The 23617-nt window shown below is 39.3% G+C and overlaps 1 protein-coding gene across 1 annotated transcript; it reads right to left on the reverse strand.

The window, feature by feature from the left end:
- Positions 1-774: 774 nt before the first annotated feature.
- On the reverse strand, positions 775-23617 carry LOC140237704 (kelch-like protein 18). Its single transcript, XM_072317627.1, has 10 exons — positions 23386-23617; positions 19328-19458; positions 16778-16918; positions 11100-11298; positions 7604-7764; positions 6526-6662; positions 4557-4779; positions 3927-4031; positions 2797-2908; positions 775-2055 (listed from the first exon to the last, which is right to left on the reverse strand). The coding sequence occupies exons 1-10, from the start codon at positions 23524-23526 to the stop codon at positions 1672-1674; spliced, it is 1734 nt and encodes a 577-aa protein (XP_072173728.1). The 5' UTR covers positions 23527-23617; the 3' UTR covers positions 775-1671.

The following is a 23617-nucleotide window of genomic DNA, read 5'->3' on the forward strand; positions in this document are numbered from 1 at the left end:
CACATGGTATGGTCTGATCAATCTAATAACAAATTAAATTCATCATTCTAATCTTCATTCCTGCAACATCTCTCTTTTTTTTCTTTTTTCTTTTTTTGTGTGTAACCTAGTGATATCAAGAGGAACAGAGAACACAAGATTTCGTCATATTCACTTTCATTTACTCTCCAAAAGGAAACATTTTGTAAAAATCCACTACATGAAATACCATGGCAACCAGATGAGTTGAATTTGAAATGAATGATACCACTTAACACATCTAAGCATTAACGCAGACTTTCATTGATTATGTTTGACCACTCCTATTTTACGAAAGAAGCGCGAGAGCTCAAAAGTTGCACCTCAAAATGGCGTCCTGTCCAGACTTCTTCTTTTACGCAAGAATGCGACCTTCACTCATGATTCTTATTCAACCCTTTGTATGCTTTGAGTGTCCACTGGCACAGAAAAATCCCATAGCTGACACAGAAAGGGTTAAACCTGAAAATAATTCCCTACACTTCCTCTGAAGAACTCCTCTCCTCCTCTGTCATATTCTAGTATTGCACAACGGATTTTAATCATTTAAGATACGTCTTGGATGATTGTACACACCTCTGTTCTGGTTAGAATTAAAATTGCTCAGTTTTGTCAATGCCTTCACATGAAGCTAGTTATTTGGTGTCTTATGTTGTTCTCGCTGTTTTTTTTTTTATTTATTTACACACACACATACACACACACACACACACAGAGTCTGTCATTATTTCTTCAAGAATTTTCAGCCATCTCTGCACTGTACTCTGCAAAATATTACATGCCTTTTCCTAAAGTACTACTAGCTCTATCTCCTTTCCTATTTGCCATGCTTGCCACAAACACTTCATGGCAAAGAAGCTGCTTCTCATTCTTCTGATGAATGCATTATGGTTCCCTCTGATACCATCCGATGCACAGATGAAAAGCCATACCTCAGCTCACTTGAAACCTTCTTGCTTTTACGCTGTGTCCGATCAAAGTTCCAGTGTAATACTGACAGAATATTGGAGTTCACAATCAGTTTCTTGATCGGCACTACTTTGTGGATAATGTCATGAACATTCACTGGGAAATTATAGTTTTACTAATTCTGTGAATGCTACATGTGATTGGAGGATTCTGGATTAAAAGGTATTAGATATAGAATTGATCATTGCTACCATAATTTTTCAGATTCATCGGTTAAATTTTTTAGTTTTCATACAATTGGTATATACATATGTCAAAAAAGAAAAAAGAAGAGAAGTAGAAGAAACCTACATGTGTCACAGATCAATAAATAATTACAGAATTATGTCATCAGTTACCTATTGAGTGATTCATGTTTAGATATTTATGATAGGTTTGATATTTCCCATTATAAATTAATACCACATTTTCCACATTCAAGTTCTTGGCAATACCACATGTCACCTAACTACTTTCATATGAACTTCAAAATTGTACAATCTACAGCTTCCAGAATTTTCTGAGATGTCAGACGGGTAGTTGGGGCATCATATCTCCAGTGCATTACTCTGTTCATTTGGTTGCTGCATACAAACTGATTTACTTTAGCAGCACACTCTCCTTAGCTATCACGAAAGAGGTAAGTGAAGAGTTCGGGTGGGGGGGGGGGAGGAATTAAATGACTGCTACATTTTCAGGCTGTCGTCACGACGACAGCGGTATGACACCGACACCAACGCCCCCTTCGTGAACCTGCATGGGGGACACGAATGTCCATTTGTCCTCCTGGGGATTGTACATCTCCACACTGTTCAGGTTGGACAGTCCGTCGTAGCCCCCGATGGCGAACAGGCGCCCTCTGTTGGCCACCAGTGCCACGCGGCTGCGCCTGGAGTTCATGGGCGACACGTAGGTCCACTGGTTGGCCACGGGGTCGTAGACCTCCACCGTGTTCAGGAACTTGGAGCCGTCGTAGCCGCCGCAGATGTAGAGCTTGCCGTTGAATGCGGTGACACCGAGGCGGCATCGCTTGCTCTGCATGGGTTGGACCACAGTCCAGCGGCCCGTGAAGCGGTTGAAACACTCAACCTACAAGGTATAATGGCATATAAAAAAAAAAAAAGGAGTAAGAAATATTGCGAATCATCAAAGGATCGGTATACTGATGATGTATAGCTAATCTTATGACATCTAGTACTTTCAGAAGTACGAACACACTGTCTAAACATTGAGGCAAGCCACCATGAAATGTTAGAAATTATGAAGAATTCTTTCTAAGCTTCTAATTCATTCATACCCATTTTGAACCAGACATTGAAAATGTTCACCTCTCTCAATGCACACACACAAAAACGTACGGTACTGGTACAAATATGTTCAGTTGCATATGCTGTGAATACCAACAAAGGAAGTCTGCTGAGACAAAATTGGCTTAAGATGATGCAATTTCATCTTTATTTGTCGTATACTTGGTCATAATAACATAACAATGAAACAACTGAATGAGTGCCTCAAAAATTCAGATAGACATATTTGATGCGATCATAACAGAATATTTTCACCATGTTAAAAGCATTATACAAACTCCATGTGCCCTGATATTAAGTCTGTATGTTTATTCTTGGATTTACACTTGAAGAAAAGGAACCTGAAATTTTATGAGTAACATACACTTATTGGGTCAAACTCTGAAAACCATATCACGCCATAAAACCTAAGCACTGGCGGATGGCACATACGATCATGAATACCAAATCAAATTGCAAATACCTCCGTGTGCAAGTACACACAAGTAAATCCTAGTAGTTGATATTTGTTGGCCTTGCTCACCGTGTTGAATATCTGGAGGCCGTCATGGCCCCCAGCAGCAAATATCTCCCCATTGAGGACTGCTACTCCAGCGGCACTCCGAGACTTGGTCATGTCTGTGACTACGTACCACCTGACACAGAAAGAAGGACAGACAGAAAGACATACATGTAGAGTTATACAGACAGACAGATGGACAGTCAGAGACATTATCACTCAGGCAGACAAAAAGTCAGCCAGTGCACTACTCGATACCCTCCCAATGTAGACAGAAATCTACCAGATGGGTGTTTCCTATGACAGAAATATGTACTGTAAAACCATAAATTTTCGCATGCATGAAACTCTTGTGAATTTCACGAGGATCCATGATTTGCCAAAGTAAAACACACGCTAACTCATTTGTCTAGACAGCGCTTTGAATGCCAGAGGTATTCTCGAAAGTTTCATGCAGCGAAATAGGCCGTCAACTCCAATTCGCAAATGTTTCAGGTTTTACAGTATGTCAGAATGACAATACCAGATAATCAACAACTGCCGTCTCCCCTTTACCCCTGCCAATCTACCAATACACCACTACTCTCATCCTCTTTCACTCCAATTCTCTCTCCATCTCCCTCTCCTCCCTCCCAATAAAATGTCACTGAAACTTAAAGATGTGTACAGTTCTGGTCGAGGTGAGGATTTAGCTTTTAACGTTTTGCGAGATATTCAGAAACCACTCTATGAGATGTCAAAGAGCATGCAATTCTAAGGGATATCAATATTTGATGAAAATTGGTTTTGAAATGGCAGAGATATCCAAAAACAAGGTAAAACAAAGAGATCCTAATAAAAGGCGTGGCCTGTCGCCTTTTATTATTATCACTTTTTTGGATATCTCAGCCATTTGAAAACCAATTTTCATAAAATAAACACCAAATCCTTCTTAAAATTACATGCTCTTTCATATTTCATAAGAGATTTCTCATTATCTCACTTAAAAATGGTCAAAACATGAGTTCCCACCTTAACCAGTACTATACAGTCCCTTTAACATGAGGTATAAATGATTTATGGCATGCAGATGCCTGGTTAAGATGATACAATCTACCGAAGGGGCATCAACAGATTTGGGTCAGAGCAAGAGAGGAGAATCGTTGTTTGCTCACTTGTTGGTCTCTGGGTCGTAACATTCCACTGAGCTTAGCGAAGATACGCCATCATATCCGCCGCACGCGTACACACGGCCATCCAATGCCGCTACTCCGAGGGCACTGGGAAGAGTCAAAGGAAAATGGAAGTGTCGTGAATGAATGATAAACTCTTGTTGATGTACCATGTTTCGTAAGAAAGGTTGCCTTGGTTGCTTTAATGATGCCCAATGAAAGCTAAAGAGGATGTCGTCCTAAAAATCTCAGCACAGGAATACATTAACACACAAACACCTGAGCAGGTGGCTCTAAAATTCAATTACCGATATATCTGGGGGAAAATCAATGATATGAACGCTTAAAACTTTATGCCTCCCATTCTTTGTCATCAACTGAAAGTAATTCTAGGAATAAGTTGTGATCTGTAGTTCTTCAACCCGCCTTTAAAAAAAAAAAGAAAGTTATCTGTGGGATATGGACTGCATTTAATCAAATCATTGTGATGCTACTTTGGTTGTGTGTCAAATAGGCACACTACTTTGTATGTGTATCGATGCAATAGTTTGAAACCCTTATCCGACTTTGATAACAAGTAATTTCTCTTCATACATCGGAACCACAGAGACATAATTCAGGTTGGCTCTGTACCTTCTTCTGTGATTCATGGGTGCCATGTCCCACCATTCGTTGCTATGGGGATCAAAGACCTCCACCGTGTTCAGTCTGATGTGCCCGTCATAGCCACCCACCGCGTACAGCCGCCCGCTCAGCACGGCCACGCCGACCCGACTCCGCCGCGTCGTCATTGGTTTACTGACTTTCCAAGATTCGGTGGTTGGCTCATAGACCTCTACAGCATGCAGGGACTCACCTACGTAAAGTGGGTAGGTGGGGCAGAAGAATAGTTGAAGCATTAACAATAAAAGGTAAAACATAGTTTCCATATGACTGCAGAAATTGTTGATTTTTGCACGCACAAGAAATATGCAAAATAATGCTGAGATAGCACAACTTTCAGTTGGGCAATGACGAAAATGTGAAATATTACTAAAGAGGTACACTGGAAGTATTGCAATCCCGGAGCATTCCTGAACATTGTTGCTATGTTATATTATTACAATTCAATTACACTGATTACAATATATTGGGCAACAGCAGTATCCGCTGCAAGGGAATGAATGATGTTTGCAGCTTGATAGCTACACGCCAATATACTACATTTAAAACATCATACACTTCTAATGTTTTATGTACCCACTACTAAACAGGGAGGGCGCTTCAGGAATACAAGTCTTGTACACCAACTTTTATTATTTCACACCTATGATCTCTAGATACCGTAAAACAACTTGTTTTCCCAGCAAATCACATCAGCCAGACAAGCTACTTAGTACAGCTTTTCCATATGATTGCAAGCAAAATCCAAATGGTGAGAGATGAATTTTGAGCACTTCTGAGAACTACGTTTTGGCATTAACCATTATTATCTGACTCAGTTGATGGATTGCCAAAGTTAAACATTTTGCTCTAATGCACAGCCGCGCACAAACCGATCAATCAATCGGGATTTGCCGTAGTATATTGAAAGCATTATAGCCAGAAATAGTTACGATTTTTATTACCTCCACCAAGGGAGGAGGTTATGTTTTCATTGCCATTGGTTTGTTTGTTTGTTAGTTAGTTAGTTTGTCCGTGTGCAAAATAACTCAAAAAGTAGTTAACAGATTTTGATGAAACTTGCAGGAAAGGTTTAGAATGATACAAGTAACAGATGATTAAATATGGTAGTGATCCGAGAATTTGGGGGAATTTACGAAAGATTTTTTGTATTTTGGCAGGATAGGGTCAATGAACTTGGGAGTTCAGGCTGCGCGTATATGAGGTTTGCATGCGTGCACTAAAGTGCGTGCTCTAGTTTCTGCTAAAGCGAGGCGCACCGCGCAACTGAGGGTTTATGACGTGACAAAGACTTCTATATTGGGTAATTGGGCAATTTTTCAACATGTATACCTATGGGTGGAAATCACTGATCTCTATGGAAGAGCCCAAAGAGCTTTTCCCCAGTGGTGGAGAGGATAAAAATCTCTTTGCAAGATCATCGGTGGAAAGTAGCTGCTTGGCGGAGGTCTGCGCTCTCAGAGTGGTTTTCTAGTTTTTAAGTTGAGAATGATCCAGCCCATATTAACATTCAACGATGTAGCATGTGAGCTAACTGTCCATTGGCCCTGTGCATAAAATTCCACAAAGTCCTGTTTTTTGGTTCATTATTGATGATGGAATATACTTTTTTCAAACATGCAGGGATTGTATAAAGAAATATCTACTAGGACTGTGCTAATGGTGCATGTACAATTAGAAATTTACTTGATAGTTAAATAAAAAAAGTCTTATTCTACAGTAAAAAACAAGTGGCGGGGGGGGGGGCCTTGCCTTTGACATCATAGACATTATAGAATTGACAATTTGTGTTGACTGGTCACAACTTAAAAGAAATCATAACTTTTCCCATTTTTGTCAGAATTTGAGCAAATTTTCACGCTCCTGTTCCTTGAATTGTTCTGCCCTTTATTCAAAGAAACCCACTCTCAGCCAAGGCAGATTTTTCCTTTAAATTCACCTGATCGTGTGAGACCGCCGACAGCATAGATGAGTCCTGTGATGTCATTGCAGCACCGTGGTTTGGTTCGTTGGCTCTTCAGCATGGAACGCCTCTCAGGCATCAAGTGATAATCTTTGGCTTCGTCTACAAGGTCCCTGCAGTGTGTCATGGCATTATTAACCATCAATGTTTACAAGTTTCCTATATCAGGCCTCTTACAATGGTGTATCTCAGAAAAATCACACTTCATGTTTTCAATTTTGCAGCATTTTTGCAAAATAACAGATGCTGGCATCATATAATGTAGAAATACTGTTTTGGATAACACTAATAATCACCATATCTTACAACTCAAATCAGTATTTTGGATATTCAAAATTGAGTGAGGTTTTTGAATATATATATGCCAATTTGAGATATGAGATCTTGTCACCAAATGGATGACATGGAAATATTTTGATGATTGGCATTCAATGCAGATTCCTAATACATGTACCCCCTTTTTTTACACCTGTGCAAATTCTGATTGTTTTGAATGTGGCCTCAAATCATACATGCATCTATATGCCTGATGCAGGTCACTTCTTTTTTCTTTTCTTTTTTAAGTCAATTGAAGCAAGTTTCTGTTGTTACGGTAACTTCCTTCATACCTTCACATGCATCTGAATGACTTAAGTTTGATGAAAATATCACAACCAATACGCAGAGCCATATTTGAAGAAGTTTAAGCATATACAGTTCTCAATGAGGGCTGGGGAGCGAATCAAGCAGTTTCATTGGTCGGGGAATTGTTCAGTAGGAGTTGCATGTGTGTTAGGCTTTTTCCCAATCATGAATGATAAATAAAGCAAGAGTAGATCTCTAAAGACTTTCACCATGACATGCCCATCTATAGCTCTCTTCACTTTAATACCACTGTTGATACTTACAGAATATGAATGGGTCTTTGAAAAAGGCTGGTTCTGATTTCTGATTCAATCAATCTCTCTCTCCCTCTCTCTTTCTTTCTATTTTTGTTTGTTTGGATTTTTTTTTTTTTTTGGGGGGGGGGGGGGGAAGAGAGGGGGAGACTGATTGTTCCCACCCTGATACCTACCTACACTTGTGGCAGTTCTTGACAAGCTCTACGGCTGATATGTGGTCAGTGAGGATCTGGGGTCTGATCAGAGGGAGTCTCACAAGCCCCAGGAGCTCTGGCATGAACTCCTCTCGATTCTCCTCATCATGACGTACCCAGCCAATCAGGGCATCAAAGACCTAATTCAAGCCAGGATCAGATAAATATGATATTAATGCATAGGTCTATACGCAACTACATACAGTATACATGTATACATATAATATAATACGAATATGTGTGTATGCATGTATTGAATGCCAATATTAAAAATCCATGTTTTGGGGGGTCTCCCCCTTCGTTAGGGAAGAAAATGCTCAGTCATCTTCACAGTGCTATTAACAATGGTATTAATATTCTATTAGCTTGCACAATCTCAGTGTAACCAAAGCAATAGAAACCAACAAAGAACAAATGCATGCCAAGTTGCACACTTTTGAGAGTGACATACTTGATGTCATAATGACATTCTTGACATTCCTTCAACTGCTATTACTGCCAATTATACGCGGATCAAGCAAAATATTTGTATTCATGTGATATTGATATATATATGTATATGTCAAACACTCTGGCAACCACCTCTCTATAACAACCACCTGGTCACAGTGACCACATGGGAAACCCCGCAAAGAAAACATGTAGTTATTGTTGAAGAACCTGTGTATAGTGACCCCATGCCTAATGCAAAGAGTGACCACAGATTTTGGTTTCTGCTGGACAATGACTGTTAACAACGTCCGCCCAGAAGCGAGCTGTAGTGCAGCAACTAGCACACCAAATATTGTAAGTCTTTCTCTGCAATAGCTTGAAATTCCAGGAATATATACTTATTGTGGCTGGCAGGCATATCAGGTTACCTCTGTATAATATTTGCTTTGGGGTTTGTGGGTTTGGGGTTTCATTCAGCTTTTTTAGGGTGGTTTCCCTTAAGAGCTATTCACTGGATGGTATTGACATAAAAGAATCAAGTGTCCTGATAATCAATATGCAAACATCCTTGGCGACAAATCACATTTATAAACCCTATCCACATCCTGTCTTTTTAAAAGTGAAGTCAACCAGGAAATGTATGACTGTACTGGTAGGTGATACAGTCAACTGATGTACAATGGCACTAGTTTCTCTGTGGGCTCATGTGATTTGGAGTACCATTTTTTTCTTCTGTATTTTCCAATTCAATTATATTTTATATCCAGCAAAAAAAAAAAAAAGAAGAAGAAGAAGAAAGTATTACATATGATAAAAAGCATATTGAACAGAGCAATTTGAAAAGAAAAAACAACCTACCAGTCATGAAATATATGACACAAGATATTCAGTAGGTATGTAGATTTATATAGCGAGAAAACAATGCATTTTGCAATAGCAACACAAAGAAAATTAAAGTGTAATTTCAAAATTCAAAATATAATGCAATGTTTGAAAATATTGACTCTATCGCCACCAAGGACAGAAAGTTCCCCCCCCCTTTTTTTTCTGCTCTAAAAGCGATACTACTTCTTTCTTAGCAATATTCTGTCCATGTAATTTTTGGTCGTGAGTTCAACCACTCGCGAAAGTGTCCCAAGTCCCAATTCACAAAATATTATACTCAGAAAAATACATGGCATAGACAGTACCTACTTGCTTGTGCACATAATATACCTATCATGAAATCCTTCTATTTTTTTGACAGTGATTAAGCAACTAAAACAAATGAAACAGACAAAATGGCAATTAAAAAAAATGACACAGCAGTCTCAATTCTTGGAAAAATCTATTACTGGAACAAATCTTCATTCATTTGCCTCAGCGAGCATGAGGATTCTCTACTGACCATGCCAATGCTAAGAAATTTTTAAGAATCAATAAGGGAAAAAGGAAGTGTTCAGCAAAATAATGTATGTCCTGATAAAGTGGTTTGTGGTTTTGATTTAGCAGTGAAAACATCAGGTAAAAGTGAACTTAAGGGGTGTTGCCACTAAAGTAGTTCCAGATTATCACGTAAGCACTGGACTTCACGCCCCAGTCACATATAAACACGGATGCTCAAGGATCTACACGGAGATCCGGGGAGATCCAGGGAGGTCCGGGGAGATCCGGGATAGTTTCGACCTCGATGGAGTGTCAACAAGCATTAGTATGACTGTACACACTGTATCAACACGACAGCTACACGGAGAAGGCCGGAAGAGCGCGGTGTCTACACAGACAAACATGGCATCTACACGGATCAACACAGCAGCTACACGGCAGCCTCACGGACCACCCCGGATTGCTCTGCCAACACGGCAATCCCCGGATGATGCCGGATGCTTTTGACCTCCAAAATTTGCTGTGTTGGCCTCCCCGATGTCCCCGGATCTACACAGACATGCACAGATGTCCAAGGATGTCCAAGGCATCAACACGGATCTCTCCCCGGATCACCCCGGATCAGATCCGGTGTGGTCCGGGGTGATCCGGGATGTCTATGTGACTGGGGCATTAGTTTCCTGTTCATTCACTGCCCTGGTGTCTATCACCCTGACCATTCTTTCTTTCTTTACCATCTTGATTTCAGTTGGTCACATATTTCTTTTGTGTGTTTGTATGTATAATTTTGCATCTTTTTTTTCTTTTTTTTTACACAAATAAGATAATGAAGATATATGTGGGATTGCTAAGGGCGATAGGTTTAACAAAACAAGTGCCAAAATGTGCCTTGCCCATTCGCGTAGAAGAATTTACTGTTTTTCTAAAATCCTGGAAGTTCATTGACCCCGCCTATGACCTTTGACCTTGAGGTGACCTTCAACTCCCCAAGGGACATTCACCAGCCAAGTTTGGTCACAAACGGACATATGGATCAAAAGTTATGAGTCATAATTGAAACGCGACGAAAAAACTTAACATTGGGCCCTAAAAGTTCATTAACCCCTGTCGGTGACCTTTGACCTAGTGATGACCTTCAACTTCTCAAGGGACATCTACCATCCAAGTTTGGTCACAAACGGACAGAGTGAACAAAAGTTGTGAGCCATAGTCGAAACGCGCCGTAAAAACTTAACTGGGCCCTTAAAGTTTGTTGACCACAGTCTGTGACCTTTGACCTTGTGGTGACCTTCAACCCCCCCAAGGGACAGCTACCATCCAAGTTTGGTCACAAACGGACATAATTATACATCAAAAGTTATGAGCCGTAATCGAAACACGCTGTAAAAACTTAACATTGGGCTCTAAAGTTCATTGACCCCTGCCTATGACCTTTGACCTTGAGGTGACCTTCATGTTTGGTAAAATGTGTATTAACTTTGTCTTGCCACTCTTCCCTCCAAGTCTGATTGAAATTGAAGTTTTTGTAGCGTGACGGACGGACGACGGACAGACAGACGACGCAGGCGATCCCTAGTCTCCCCGCACCTCCGCTGGGCTCGACAAAAAGTATGACTGTGTGTGTGTCAAGCAATCCCCCCCCCCCCCCCCGACCCTAAATGTACTGTATGCTGCCTACCTGCTCTTCTCCCGTGACATTCAGCTCGTCCATGTTCAGGAGCTCGATGAGTTCCGACTTGTCCAGCTGCATGAACTCGTCCGAGCAGGCCACGTCCACAAACTGCTTGTGGAGGTAGCTGGTGGATGCCTGGAAGAGGTCGCCGCACACCATCGTCTCCGCGAAGCGGCGGATGCCGATGCAGTTGCTGGCATACAGTCTGTGGGAAGCCCACAGCAGGGAGTGGGACAGAATGAAAGAAAGAAAGAAAGAAAGAAAAAAAGAAATGGTTACTGTAAAACAGAATAATTTTGCGGCATGAAATTTTCGTGAATTGGAGCTGACGGCCTTTTTTGCCTCTACCATTCAATGCACATAGTGTAGAAAAGAACTTTCACATGCATTTTGGGCTTCATGTTGTGTGATTTGCATGGGCATTATCAGCCACCACTTTAAAATGGGAGAAAAAAATTGTCTCCTGACCCTTCCTGATTAAGCGGTGAGCACTGTATTCTCTATTCTCTTTGTTTTCCTCTGCCTCTGAAATAGAAAAAAAAAATTACCCCTCCTCCCTGAACTAAAAAAAACTAAAAATGTCGCTAAGGCAACTGGTATGCCTCCGCCATAATGCACGATTCTCCTAATAGGTCTATAGTACATGTAGACAATGTGTGATTACATTTTCACAAAATTGGCAAAATATTAAAATGACAAGTTTGTCACAAATGTGTTGAATGTTCATCTTCCTTGATCTAGGTTTAATTGGATGAATAGGAGAGCATGTACTTGGGGATTTAAAGACTTTAACTTGACTTTGACCCATTCATAGTTTATGCATTGAGTAATTTTCAAGGTATAGAGAAAAAGTGCAATTTCTATAATGAAAAGTTCATTGTTACCATTTTCATCTGGCCTTTGACCCTAAAATTCATAGGATAATCACTGTCAGGCACAACATGCATAAATACGTAGTAAGTTTCAAGATAACTTGAGCCACTTCTGAGATATGGAGGAAAAAGTTAGTTCAGCACTTTCCCTTGATCTTTGACCTTTTGACCTTTGAGGCAAACAAAAAAAAAGAAGAAAAAAAGAAAGCTTCTAGAGAATCTCTATTAGGTTATACATGCATACACCAAGTGTAAAAAAAGAGAAGATAATCCTGCTGGCAGTGCATAAATATGAGGGAAATAGTAAAATTTTGAAGTGTTGCCCTTGACCTTTGACCCCTGACCTTTGACCCATGAACCCTAAATTCTCTAGATATTCACTGCCAGTCAGTACATGTATATATACTATGTTCCATGAAGATACCTTGAACAATTTCCAAGATACAGAGAAAAAAGTTAAGTTTTAATATTTTACTTGACCTTTTGACCTTTGACCTCATGACTCCAAACTTTCACCAAAGAATCTTAACTGGGTAATACGGGTATACACTAAGTTTCAAGAAAATATCTTCAGGCATTGCATAGATATGGTGAAAATAGTGAAATTTTACGTATTTGACCTTGACCTTTTGACCTTTGCCCTTGAGCATGTGCACCCAAAAGTCGATAGGCACAACTTCACCCCCTAATACACATACATGCCAAGTTTCATTAGGATACCTCAAAAGGTTTTTTAGTTACGCTGTCTACAAAATTCATTACGGACGGAAGGACGGACGGACGGATGGACGGACGGAAAACCCGAAAACATAATGCCTCCGGCACCACTTCGTGGCGGAGGCATTAAAAAAAAAATGGAACTTGGCTTTCTTTGATCTCCAAGATGTTACTTTAAGTGTGATTATGATTATTTCATGGAGGGATAATAGAGCTGTGCGTAAATGTAGAGCCAAAGACATTGATCATATTAAAGCTGGCATCTCCTACATTGCATACACGCATCAGTGCTGGAGGCTCCACTGTACCTCCCCGCAAACTACAATCAGGGATGCCAAGTTCAAAAAGATTTTATGAGTGAGATTTTCATGACTCGGCATCTCGGCATGCGAATGTGCGCGCGAGCGAGGGTGTGGGAGAGTTTTTCCCCCCTGTGGCCTCCCACGGTAGGAAGCTTTTTCAATTTTGAGCTCTTAGTGGTGCGATCAGGTGCATACTTAAAGCGACTATTTTTTACTTATTTTGAAAGACAAAAGGGAAATATACCTTCAATTGCAACTATCACTTAAATCTTTGAGCTATGCTCATTATAATAGGCCCAAGTTGCAGACTTTGCCCGATGCGTGTGAAAAATGGGTGTCATGCGTGAGATCGTGAGATGGCCCCTAAATGCTTGAGTCTCACGCAGAATGCGTGAGACTTGGTAGCTCTGATGTACATCCACTTCAAAGCACGTTATCACTGTGACGACACATGAACAAAATTTGTCCCTACACAACTGACCGGCGCCCCTCACCCTTCCCTCAATTCCCCCTGCATCGGATGATCAAGCATTGATTAATCGCTAGTGACTATAAAATGATCTTGTTATACACAGTGTACCATGGATCCCTCAGGGGTACAATCAAAGATATTACATACAATAATTGAATGTATAATGTGTATGCCGGTACCATGTACAACAGCTGGCATGCTGTGCAATGTAAGATAAGGTACAATGTAAGTGTATCAGAAGTCAATGCCACTACGTGTTCAATTCAAGGAAAGGCTTCATTGAAGGAAGATGTGGATTTCAGCCTTGATCCATTTTCAGGTTTAATCAAGATACTATAGGAAGAGATAAAAGAAAAACAATGACGTGTCGTGGTGACAATATCATTTTCAATATCCTTTGTCAAGGGGGGGGGGGAATCGAGCTTTTTTTGACGTTACTGAGCAATATTGTAAAGTGATAAAAATATAAGGGACTTTCAGACACTATTCGATTGTGGTTTAGTTTGAATATTCCATAAAAGATGCATGGTCCTATAAGTACACACTATTTATTAAGTTATGAAACTAATTGGTTTGAAAAGAAGTTTCAACACTACATGCTTCTACAGAGTAAAACTCTGTGAGTGGCCCGATTGGTCAAAAATCATAATCTATTCCCCACACAAGAGTGTTAGAATGAACCATCGAGTAAGAGGTTTATTTGCACAGCGATATATGTTCGTTGATCTTTTGATAGTGACAGCATGATTCTCATAAATTTTCTATGCCAAAGTTAGTGTTGCCTTTGTGTTTATCATGTATTTGTACCATCATACAGCCTAGTTAGCAGAGTTTAACCATCTCTGAAATTGAGCCACAGCTTTCATGGAAACAATGATCACAAGGATATTTCATTACAGGATATATCAATCTCACATTCACTCGCATCCTTGAATTCGGACACATTAGGACATAAGTCTTTTCTATAATCAAAGAACATGATTGTTAAAGGCATAATTTACCATTTGCAGATGAAACAAAAACCCAGCATTAGTGCTTTAAAATAGTTCCAAAATGTGAGTTTGGAATAGAAACAACCACTGTACAAATTTGAATCCGTATAATCAATGTTAAGTATTGTTAAATACACAAAATATGAACAATAGTTCCAATAAAAATTTTGCTAGACTAAACCGTCTACAGTTATGGTTTAATGAGAAAAATACTGATATCCCCTTATATTTTAGGCTTTATCGCAAAAGTTTTATATGGTAGGATGTTTTGTGATACAACAGACCTACACATATGCATCAAATGCGATATGTTGAACATTTTTCAAATCACTGTTCCCAAAGGAAAACAGGACCTTTAATAGCCTTGCAACAATAAACATCTTATTCATTTGTGTCTCTGCTGACATTAAACTTTGTGTGCCACTAGATTTTTATCCTTGGTGGATACCCTTACGACTGAATCTGCTTTCCACGCATATACTGTTCTCTATATGACACTGTTACCAAAAGCTATACATTGTATCTGGTATCTTATGGGCACGCCTGACTTCACAAGTAGTCTGTAGAGCATACCAGTAGTTTGCAATCATTACCAGTATACAAAGGACTTATTCAGCAATACATACAAAGAAATTAATGAACAGGCATCATGAAGATATCAGGATGAAATGTATTGTACTTCTAAATTTCAATGCACTGTAAAAACTTGTAATTTGCTTGGGTATGCAGGAATTAGGAATGACAGGATCTCTTGGATTATCTTTGAGGTATTAGCAATTTTCAAGCTCTTTCTATTGTTTTTTTTTTTTTTTCAACTCTTCCTCACTGCAAAATCTTTGCAATTTAAGCAGTGGAGTGTGATATGAAAGCTATCAAAATGTGATTATTTCTCAGAATTTTTACAATGTAGTCAAATCATGCATGATTATACATCTCCTAACACAGCAAAGTTGTGAAGACCCACTGATGTGATGACAAGTTTGTTCAAACAACCTACAAACAACTCAGTGCATTCATAAAATTTTGGCCGCTGGAAAACATAAAGACTGGGTGAGGGTTCGTGTGTGTGCAAAACACATTCAACAATTGGCCACTGTGCTACTATTTCATTAAAACAGAACATTACAGAAACGGATTGCAGGAAATGAACATGTAACTCATGCGTTATGTGAATATTTTGAGTCAATGTGAGCTGTTGTGCACAACTGCACTTTGTTCAGAAGGACTTATAATGCATCTCTTTGCAAACAATCATTCGTTCCATATCAGGTGATCTCAATGGAAAAGACAATGAATGAATGATTGAAGTCCTGTTAGAGTCATACACTGTATGCTACATGTAAAAAGAGACTTCGATATTACAGCAAAGATCACAAAGGAACAAGAAATCTCCCCAAAACTAAGTCGGGAAAGAGATTCTCTTCCTACACCTTTTGATGTTTACATCACGGATAGTCTTTTAATAAGGAAAGACCACTTCATGAAGGCTACACCACCAGTGTGAGATATGGAACTGATAACCACTTCCTAAAGGTTTCTATGAGAAAACATACAATGTACCCAGTAATGGAAACGCATGGACCATGCGAGATACTGTAGAGGCTAAACTTAAAAGTCATCCAAGATACACAGCCATATATCCAAAACTCTCACATCCGCAAAATATTTTTTTTTTACAGAGAGTTTTGAAAGGGCCTGTGAAAGGGGATATCAAATTACTTGAAAAACGAGCATTTGATCTATCACATGACAGAAATCCAAGCTGCTTTATTGTCCATATGTACCAGCATGATACAAACTTTCTTTACCTGTCCCCTGATTGAAATCTCCTTAAAGGCATAGTTTACCATTTGCAGATAACACAAAAACCCAGCTTTAGTGCTTTAAAATAGTTCTAAAATGTGAGTTAGGGATAGAAACAACCAATCTGAAAATTTGAGTCCGTACAATTAATGTTAAGTATTGTTAAATATACAACATGTGAACAATAGTTATAATAAAAATGTTTCTAGAATAGACCGTCTACAGTTATGGTTTATTGAGAAAAATAGTGATATCTCCTTATATTCTAGGCTTTATTGCAAATTTTTTACATGGTACATGTAGGATGTTTTGTGATACAACTGACATACGCATATGCATCAAATGTAATATCTCGAACATTTTTTTTTTTTAAAATCACTGCTCCCAAAGGTAAACTGTACCTTTAATTTCAAAAACATATCTTGGATCTACAATGTGGACTACAAATAATATTGAATATACAGTAAATACTGTCCAGTTCACGAAAAGGGGGAGGGGTTGGGGGTGGCGGGGTAGAACAACTCACCTGTCCTTGAGGAAGCTACAACAGGCATTTTTGATGACTTGCAGCTGCAGAAAATTGGCACAGGCAAGAATGGACAGCACATTTTGAGTGTTGATGATGACACGCCCACTGTAGGAAAAATTCACTAGCACTTCCAAGGCACTGCAAAAAAATAAATAAATAAATAAATGAACAAACAGACAAACAAACAAAAAAAACAACAAAGAGATAAGTCTGAGCAGGAGGGGAAAGAATTGGATGGAAGATAATGGACGTGATATTTTGCACTTGTGAAAGGTAAGGTATGTTACGATTATTTTTCTATTTATGTATGCTTTCAAATGGGCTAATCGTGGTTTCACAGTCATAAAATATGGCCTACCACAAGGTCCTGTGTTAACCCGCTGAAGACTACTCTCAAGTATAATTGGGCAGGCGACTATGGGAAATGTGCATTTATAGCAAAATCAGCTCATCCTCAATGGGTTACATTGCACACTGTCACTTGGGAGCCACACTTTTGATTGTCTTTGGAGCTTGACACAACTACTACACTATAATGTTCATCCAAATCAGTCTACAAATGTACAAGAGGTTTGATAAGTCCATTATTACATCCGGTTCTTATATCATTTAAAGTAAATGGGTCGGCCGGCAGGTTTCGCTTTCAGTCCATGTGAGTAAAACCTTGAATACAAAAATGGCCATACTTATCCTTATATATATGAACATCATACATAGAAATACTTAATGGATGACGCATGATAATCATAAAATTTTTATGCAGTTCCTGAGACGTGATTTCACTTTCAATGATAAACTGTTGGACATGAACAAAACTCTATTCGTCATAAAGCAAAAATGAACTAAATGTTTGCAGTTCCAACACTGCAGCCAGCATGGGGCATACTGAGTGAACACTAGTTGCATTCAAAATGTGAAAACTGTTCAAAGCAAAGGCACAGTGCCACTGCTCTGGTATTGGGCAAACATTCACAAATGTTTGCCCTGACAAAGTATACATATTGAATGCAGTCTGAAAATTACTTCAAATAATGTTGCCTACTTGTAGCACATTTGCACACATGTATTGTATTATGCTGATCCATGTAATATAATACAACATCTGGCAAGGTGTCTCAATTCAAGACTATTGCAGGTAGTGTCAACAAACTATTTTGGGCACATGATGCAATCATGAGCTCTTTGTGTTTTTGTTATTTTTGGCTTTGTTTTTTTGACCGTGTGACATTATTGTCCTTTTATGATCTAAATGTAAACAAGCACATTATTCTGTGATGCCTTTTAAGCTTTACTGTACCATCACAAAAAAAAAAAAAAAAAGAATTTACCATTAGCACAACTGTTTTGAATGAATAGAACTATACACTGGATAGGGATTGATAAGACTCTAGTGATATTAGACAGAACAATACGTACGATAGTAAGGTCATCACTGATATCATCTAACTCTATATCCTACAGGCAGGCCATAAAGTCTACTTGGTCAAGCGACTCTTGGTGCACATCTTGACTTCACTATGACAGGCATATCTACCTACAGAAAGAGGTCTTTTGAATGAATGGCATCGTATACCAATGGTGCTGGAAAGGAGATCTGTGAAACTTGAGTAGTAGTCACTGGTGACGATCCTTTTGAACATCAGAATACAATCTCCCAGTACAGCATACATAATATCATTGTTTTCTGGTTTCTATGCTATCTGCTTTCTGGAGTACACAAAAGAGAACCAAAGGGATATCACCCACTCCCAAGAGTGAAAGGGGTATTGCCACGATGTTACATCATGTAAAGGATGCATTATTGCTGTAGATATGCATGGAGTTGAGTAATTCCCCTCTAGACTTTCAAAGGGAACAACATATGCACACTTTCTATCATTCCAAACTGATGATATCTACTGTACTCGTTTGCATGTCATCATCTCCTATTTCAGCTTTCTAATCTAGAGGCAAGTTGGGTTTGGCATGTTGGTACATCTGTTTTTTGTTTGCTTTTAATTTTTGCTTTTTGTGTGTGGGGGGGGGGGAGGATGGGGGAGGATGGGCGAGTTGGGGATGGATGGCAAAGGTGAGAAACACTAGTCGCATTCACACAGACAAAATAGCATGGTAACTATCGTGATGCAAACATTGAATTTTCAGACGGTCAGAAATGTTCCACTACTTGCCAATCGCGATAATTTGACCAAGCGGTACACCGCACATGCCTAAAATCTACCAAAATGATGACCCTTGCCCTTGTGTTTGTGCACTGTCGAGAGGTGTGTTTTGAATTTGAATGACAGGACCAAAATATCTCAAGACAGCGTTCGCACACTCACCGTGGTGTGAATTATCAGTTGCTTCTCAAATTATTGCGATAATTCCAAAATAATCACAAGATTTTTTTTTCTCGGGGGGGGGGGGGGGGGGGTGAATCATGATGCTGATCACAATATTTTGTGGGTTCTTTATGCCCACACTAGGCAAAAATCTCAAGATTTGTATCCCGCTGCTTTGTGTCAGTGTGAATCCCACTAGTGGTACCGCCATCACTCGTTCCCATACCTTGGATCTATTCCCGACATTGTGATCTCCTCCTGTTTGCTCTCCACCATGTCCGTGGTGAACATGGCGTGGAAGTACGGCACGGACGCCGCCAGCACGATGCGATGGGCCGAGAACTTGTGTTCGTCAACCTGATTGGATGAAAGACGCAATGAACAGAGAAGACTCATCTATACACTGGTCATGACATTGACATCTTGATAGTTCACAAAACCTGCTAGAGTAAAACAACCCTGTTTGCGGCGGGCTTTTTGTACCGTAGGGTGCTTATTTGCAGCAGGGGCCATTTCATTCATTGATGAAAAGGCCCAATCTTCCACTTCCCAGAACACTTGCCAGTAGCTCCTGCTTGTCTTCTAAAGTGGGACTAAGCACAAATGATGTTCATTAGCTGTTATATTGATGAACGAAAGTGCCCCTGTCAGAAATAGGCACCACGTGTACAGCCGCAAACTGGGTTGATTACTCTCTGGGAATTTTGTAAATGGTAGAGATGAGGTGCTACATCATTGGGACTGCAAACCAGCTGCAGATATATACAAAACAATGCTGATCAGATGAACAGTGAAATTTTTTGAGGCAATTTTAAAGTAATATTTTGGTTAAACACACCCACACACGGACACACACACACACACGACTATCCTAAAAATCAAGCATGCTATAAAATCAAAATTCAGAACATAAAACAAACAGACAAAACAAAAAACTGACTATCATAATGACATACTGTACTACTGGCAGCTCTGCATCATAGATGTCAAGAATTGATACACAGCAAATATACAGTATGTCCAAAAAAAAAATTACAATCAAATTTTTGCACTGATAACACCCAATATGATTAAACTGTCTAAATGCTAATGTACTTCAGGGTCTTAAGATATAACATCTTAGCTCTATTTTGCAGAAAACCCAATTAAATTTGGTTAAGCGGTCACAAAGAAATGTGGAATGTTGTAAAGCATGTCATGAGTGTGATTCTTCCAAGTTTAACACTTCGAATATGCTTTTGTGTGTGAATACAATGGACAGAATTTTGAGGGAAGAGATTCTTGACATTCTCTACAAAATTCCTCATTTCTCTTCGACCACTGAAGCAAATCGAATGGGGTTTTCTGTAAGATGTGGGCAATGAGTTATAGTTTCATACCCTGAATTCGTATTTGGATTGATTCACTATTTTTAAAGATATCATTGCGGAGGGTCCCGTTGTAATTTTTTTTGGGACACACGGTAAAGTACAAGTCTCATCTTGCAGGCAGGGTATTCAGGTATCCCTACAGAATCAGGTTGATATTATTATTAATGTCAGTAAGGCAAACAAGTTCATGATCAATCTGACCTAGATATAGATTTACATGTTTACTATAAGCAGCTGATTTCTGTGTACACTACCTACATTGTACTGTAAAACTCAAAGGTCACATGTTATATATGTTCAGATTAAAGATACATGTACATAACTGTATGTTAAATACATTGCTTGCATTATTCACAATCTTCATCAAACCAAATGTCAACCATCAATAATGGTGCATTGCAAATTGGATTTTCCTCCCATCTACAACTGCATTTTGAGTGCTGCATTATCTGCACAAGAAAATCCCACTGCAAATATGGCTACAGAGTACTTATTATAGTGCCCTACATGTCTATTGTATACATCTCAAACATTGAATCTCTTACTATAATGGTACATACTTGCCACTAATGCTGGTTTTAAACTTCCCTGTAATGTAGGTAAACATAATTTATATCTGGAGTAGACAGATGCGTTAAGCTTAACTGTCCTATAATATATCAAATATCAATATCAGGAAGTATGTGTCTCACAACAACAACAAACTACAGAAATAAATGGACTGCAAAAAGTCAACATGAATAATCATACTCTTTTTATGTTACATTGTATGATATATATTAAATTTGTGTGTTCTAATATTGGGGGCAAACACCTTCTTTTTTTTTGGGGGGGGGGGTGGCATGGACCCGCAGACCTGGGGACACCATCCCCTCCCCAAGGGGGGGAAAAAAAAAATCAAGAAAGCTTTTCACAGGTTTAAACAAGAGCCAAATAGGGCATTGTACATTGGTTGCACTTAAAACATTCCCTAGCCCCAGGGGTGCAAAATCACCTTACATTTTGGTCCCAAAATAGCATCAAGATCTTGAAATTGAGGGGGACAATCTTAAACAATTTACACTAACCGAGTTCCACTTAGTTTCATTTGAATGCAAAATGTCAGATGTACACAAAAGGAAGTTCCATATTTACATGTACATGCTATGTATTAATCATTGGTTCAACATCTAAAGAAACAGATTATGATACGAAACACTGGGATATGACAGATTTGTAGTGGAACCCCCTACTCATATCCTAGGTTTTAGTTAGTACTATGGTTAAGGGTGGTTTTTATCATTTTTTTGTTTTGTTTTGAAGGCAAGTGTATGGGATGGCTGCATTCTCCCCTTCCCCTCCTCCAGCCCTTTACAAAACTTTCTTTAACAAAGAAAAATCAACAGAAATTGACAAACATGATTTCTACAATTTACAGGCCAGATATATCACCACTAGTAAAGGACATTTGTAAGCACAGTGTAAACAGCACAATCCTTAACTTGAAATTCTTGCATGTTGCAAAGCCCTGGAAGGAAAATATGTTGAAACTGAGCATGAATGTACGTATGCAAGAAGAATTAGTAACATCTATTAATCTCTTTCTACCCTTTTCTTGACCTCTGTCAAGGAGATTTTTAAAATAATTTTTGCCAGTGTTCGTTTGTTGGATCAAGCCATAATTCTTCATGGACAATGTAATTTCACCTCCGGTCACTCCTCCGGTCACCATAGCATGCGAAAATGGACACTTCTTTCAACCAATCTCTCCTCCTTCCTTCACTTTATGTCTCAAAGAAGTTTCGCACACCCCTGAACTTTAAAGTCTAGTAAAGAACATTCATTCACAAAATTCAACAATTCACGCTTACATACAAATGTGTACACTTCTTGATCAGCTTTCAATGTAAAAGTACTCAAACATGAAGTTGCAAACTCGCCCAACCTCACGAGTCATAATATTGCTCTCCAAACATCGGATTCTTGAACTTCTCTCCTTTCCATCTATCCTTCTCTGGCTCTAAATCTTATCTTTAATATGTCGCCTTCTCATGGAGTGCAACTACTTGTAACTCACTGAATCATCATTGTGCCACTTTTAGTCTACCCTATTTGCGGGGATTATTTGCGTTGCGTTGTGTTCATGTAACTAATAACACATGGGAAAAGAGCAATGACTGAATTTTAAATCGGAAGACCACTTCCTGCAGCACCAACTCCAGACACAGCCTCATACTGTAGTGTAGATTATTTTACTGTATAAGCTGTTATTTTCGTGAGGGTTTAATTTTTGCTAATTTCGCGAATCACTGTGGTACCCCAAATTTAACAACACACAAAAATGTCGCCATTCGCTATAGTCTACAGGCTACCAGTGCACTTGCAAACCTCGGTGTCAATTCGCGAAAGCAACATCTCGCGTAAATGTCTGTGATCTGCTCATTCGCGAAAATCTCATTTGTGTGTGAAAATAATAGCTTATACAGTATTGTGTGGAAAATGCAATGAATGGCAAGTAGCAGGACAATTCATCTACAAATAAAATTACAAGTGTATCTACACTACAAATCCACGTCTTACAAAGCAGGTAGTAAAATACCTAACCGCAAGAGCAACCCCAACCCGTTATGTTACTGGTTACAGCACCCCGCGAGACTGAAGTTGAGAAGACTTCTCATATAAACATACTCTCATCCCTTGAGACATTTCGAGTTTCACTGTTTTTAGATACTCTATGTGGCATCTAGTAGAACATGTTGAAAGCCAAAATAGAAATTACTTTGTATAATCATCGAGGCTTGTCTAAATAACTCTAATTATCCACCTCGTGAGAAATATACGCTAATGTGCACCATATTTAAGTCGCGGGGTTTACAGTGGACTATTTATATGCCTGTCGTCAAGACGTGGTCATACTATGGAACCTTGCCCCCACCTTCAATGTCACATCGCATAGCTTGCCCTGGCGCCGTATGCTCTCCATTGCCGAGTAACCTGCAGCCGGCAGATCGCTCTCGCAGAACACCAATGAATCGGACAAGTCGTCCGAGGACGTTGGACTTGGCGACATCCTCATAAAGTCGAAAACCCCGCAAAATTACGAGAAGTGCTCAAGACTGAGTGATGTCTGGTCTTGACAGTAATAAGGCCCGGATACTAACTGGTGT

The sequence above is a fragment of the Diadema setosum genome, chromosome 14, assembly GCF_964275005.1.
Source record: "Diadema setosum chromosome 14, eeDiaSeto1, whole genome shotgun sequence".
NCBI lineage: Eukaryota > Metazoa > Echinodermata > Echinoidea > Diadematoida > Diadematidae > Diadema > Diadema setosum.

Coding starts and splice junctions, on each gene's coding strand:
- LOC140237704 (XM_072317627.1), bottom strand. CDS start 23,526: ATGAGGATGTCGCCAAGTCCAACGTCCTCGGACGACTTGTCCGATTCA. Junction 7,765..11,099: donor ATGTCACGGGAGAAGAGCAG/GTAGGCAGCATA, acceptor GGCTTGAATTAG/GTCTTTGATGCCCTGATTGG. Junction 6,663..7,603: donor AAGAACTGCCACAAGTGTAG/GTAGGTATCAGG, acceptor GACACACTGCAG/GGACCTTGTAGACGAAGCCA.